General features: G+C 42.2%; 1 protein-coding gene across 1 annotated transcript; it reads left to right on the top strand.

Moving 5' to 3' along the window:
* Positions 1–258: 258 nt before the first annotated feature.
* Positions 259–720, top strand: TEOVI_000342900 (uncharacterized protein; the record flags this gene model as incomplete). The annotated part of the gene is made up of 1 exon (XM_067226334.1): positions 259–720. One exon carries the CDS (start codon positions 259–261, stop codon positions 718–720), a length of 462 nt encoding a protein of 153 aa, XP_067082435.1.
* Positions 721–3,252: the final 2,532 nt, after the last annotated feature.

The raw sequence follows: 3,252 nt of genomic DNA, 5'->3' as shown, positions 1-3,252 counted from the left end.
TTCCAACGCACATTCCAATGCGTGTGTTTTTTAGCGTACTGTAGTTGATTCATTTGTGGCGGTCGTTTTGCGTTGGTGTCATTTGTTCGTGTAATTTGTTGTTGTTGTTGAAGCAGCCTGCAGTTGCCAATTTTTTGTCTTTGATTTTTTTAAAAAATTTTTCGTTTGTTATGGTTTTGTTGTTCTATATCTTTTTTAAAATTTCTTTCCTTTCCTTTTATATTTCTTCGTTAAGTGGCTTTCATTGTGGTGGTGCTAATGCTTTTTTCCCTTGACGGGCTGCTTGTGTATGGTAACGGGGAAGGTGATGAAAGTGAATCCTTACACAGCAACCTTAATGTTTCGGAGGGACGCCAATTAGTTTCATTGTATCGTTTGATGCATCGCCTTCATTGTACGGAAGAACGTGATACGGAGGAAGAAGGTACTCATCCCGTAGTATTTGCCAAATTTTTGGGAGCACAATGGAATGGGCCGTCGTCGGTGCATGATGATGTTGTGCCAACTGCCGGCGTCATTGTTAATAATAACATCAATAGGGCTGCAAATGGCATGGAAGACATGTTTATACGCGAAGGGGCAGATGGTGGCTTCAGTAATGGCGCGTTAACTGTCAGCACGTCTACGCGAACTCTCGGATGCGTTCAGGTACCGTTGGATGATGCAAATGCCGTTTTGTTCTCGTGCACGGCATCCGATACAATGAGGCGGGAGGTATGATTAGCTAAAGAGGACTCGATGCAAACCAAGACTTCCAATGGATAATACTTTTCCGTTCTTTCTTTCTGTCCATTCAATTTTGTCATTATCTTTTCTTGTGCCTTTCCCTTTTGTGTCAGTCTGTTTTCGTGTTGGTTTGCGTGCGTTTTCTCTTCTTCTTTCGTTTCGCCTCTATCTTGTTACGTATATATTTGTATATGTTTCTTGTCCTGTTGTTTAGTTTATTCTAATTCCATTTTATTGTATTCCTTTGCTTCTCTTCTCTTTCCTTTTTCTTATTGTTTCTTTCAGTGGTGGACAAGTTAAAAAAAAAAAGAATAGAATAACAAGAAGAAAACAAAGTGAAACAAAAAAAAGGAAAAGGTAAAAGCGGCCGCCCGGCTCTTCCACCGTAGAGCCCCGTTTTTTTTAATAAAAAGGTTGTCGCTTTCTCTTTGGTTTCTTTTTGCCACTGTTGCTGGGGAAATATTGAACTGTTTTCCCTCTTCTTTTTTTTTTTTCGTATTCCCTCCGTGAGGTTGTAATTCTGTCAACATTTAATATTTTCCGGCTCTTGAGAGAACGCCACCAGTCATATAAATATTTACAATTTTGTTCAAAAGTAAATCTCTTTTTTTTTTTGCGGTGTGATTTGTAACAAACAACAACAACAAGGAGGGAGGGAGGGAGGGGGGGGGGAAGGTTACTAAAATAGTAGAGAATTGTGTGTGTGTGTGTGTGTAACCTCCTGCCCAACTTTAGCCGCATTTTTCTTTTTTACTTTCTCAGTCATTTGTTTTCCCGACTCCGTTTGGTCTTTTTTGTTTCTTTGTTTTGTTATTATTATCATTATTACCTTAGGTGCCGAAGAGGGACGTACAAGCGCCCCTCTTTTCCCCCCATCAACCCCCCCAAAAAAAGTGAATATTTAAGTTACCAGTACCAACATCAAAAGTGTCATAAAACAGTGAAAGTTTGATTTCAACTAGGCGTGCGTTGCAAGTGGGCAAAGAAAATAAATAAATAAATAATAATAGCGAGGAAATATATCGCAGTCCGTGAGGAAAAAAAAACGGTAGAAAAAAACGAAAGAGGTTGGGAGGAACTTAACTGACGCAAAGGAGAAAAAGGAAAAAGAAAAGAGCAGCGTTCTCCTTAGCCAACACCCTCGTTTACTTATTGGCTCATTTTCTTTTTTTTAAAGAGCTCGTTTTTGTATTTTCATTGCTTGAACTACGTTATTATTATTGCAGGCAGTGGAAGAGGAAGGGCGGACGAAAAAAAAAACAAGAAAACAGGACTGAAGCATTTTGGGGATATTTTCTTTCTTTTTGTTACTCCTTCTGCACAAGTACGCAACGAAAAACTACGGGGGGAAAAAACTGTTTTGTCCATAAATATCAATATAAAAATATATCTGTTGAAAACACGTGCATCAGCGTCGTGATGCAACAACAACAACAACAGAAACACTTGGTAGGCTCCGGCGCTACGAACAACACAATGGGTAGAGTTGATTTCTTACAATTACCCGCTTCATGTAATGCTGAAAGCAGCAGCAGGTGGCGTTGGCGGTTTCAAACACAGCAACAGCGGCATCAACACGGTGACAGTGACAGCGGTGAAGGTGAAGATGGAGGAGTTTTTTATAACGTTCAGAGAGTTGAGGATGATGGGAAGGAGACTGACATCATGTATGTTGCTAAAACTATAGGAAACGAAGTGCTTCACCATGAAGTAACCCCACGTTACCCAAACAGTCGCAGCTCCATAAATGACGAGTTATCATCTGCGACCGGAAGCAGAAGCAGCAGCAGCAGCAATGATATATGTGAGGAGCCCCTCCCTCTTTACTTTATCCGTAATGCGGGGAAGCGCAGGATCGGCCCCGTGTGCGAGTCCGTCACGGAGAAAGAACGAACCCACTTTTCCACCGAGAGTGTCAGAAAAGCCGATATTACCCCGCCTACTGAACCTTTACAGGTGGAAATAATATCAAAACGAACCTCATACATCGGCTTACATGTATTTCAGGAACAGAATGAGATTGTGGCGCACGTAGAAGAAGAGAAACACAGCAGCGACGATTCCGATTACCGAGAACAACGTGAAGGCGACACCCCAATGGTCCCAAGCTTTGTGTACTACAGTGCGCCGCGCCGCGGGCAACACACTTCTGAAAGCGAGGAATATGCCACAGAGTTTGATGAGAGTTGCGCACCAGCAACAAACAATGAACACCACCACGCGTCACCACTAAAACCAACACTAATAAAAAAACGATGTTATATACCTGTACCCTCACCACCCGAAGGCCATACAAAGGTCAGCATGAGTTACCATACATCCATACAATCAGCAACACCACCTTCGGAAATAACATCGCCATTGCAAGTTAGCTTTATACGCAGCAAGTTATGCGGTAACTACAGGTCAGAAGCTGAGGCACAGCTTCCGATGAGTATTGAAGCGATAAAAGGTGCTTTCCAGAGGTCAGATAAGTCAGCAAAAGCAACGCTGCCCCCGTCTATGGGACGGCAAGCAAGGGAGTGC

The sequence above is a fragment of the Trypanosoma equiperdum genome, assembly GCF_001457755.1.
Source record: "Trypanosoma equiperdum strain OVI genome assembly, contig: ctg_747, whole genome shotgun sequence".
Classification (NCBI taxonomy): Eukaryota; Euglenozoa; class Kinetoplastea; order Trypanosomatida; family Trypanosomatidae; genus Trypanosoma; species Trypanosoma equiperdum.
Note: the sequence above shows the minus strand (reverse complement) of the source record. Positions and strands in the feature narration are given on the sequence as shown.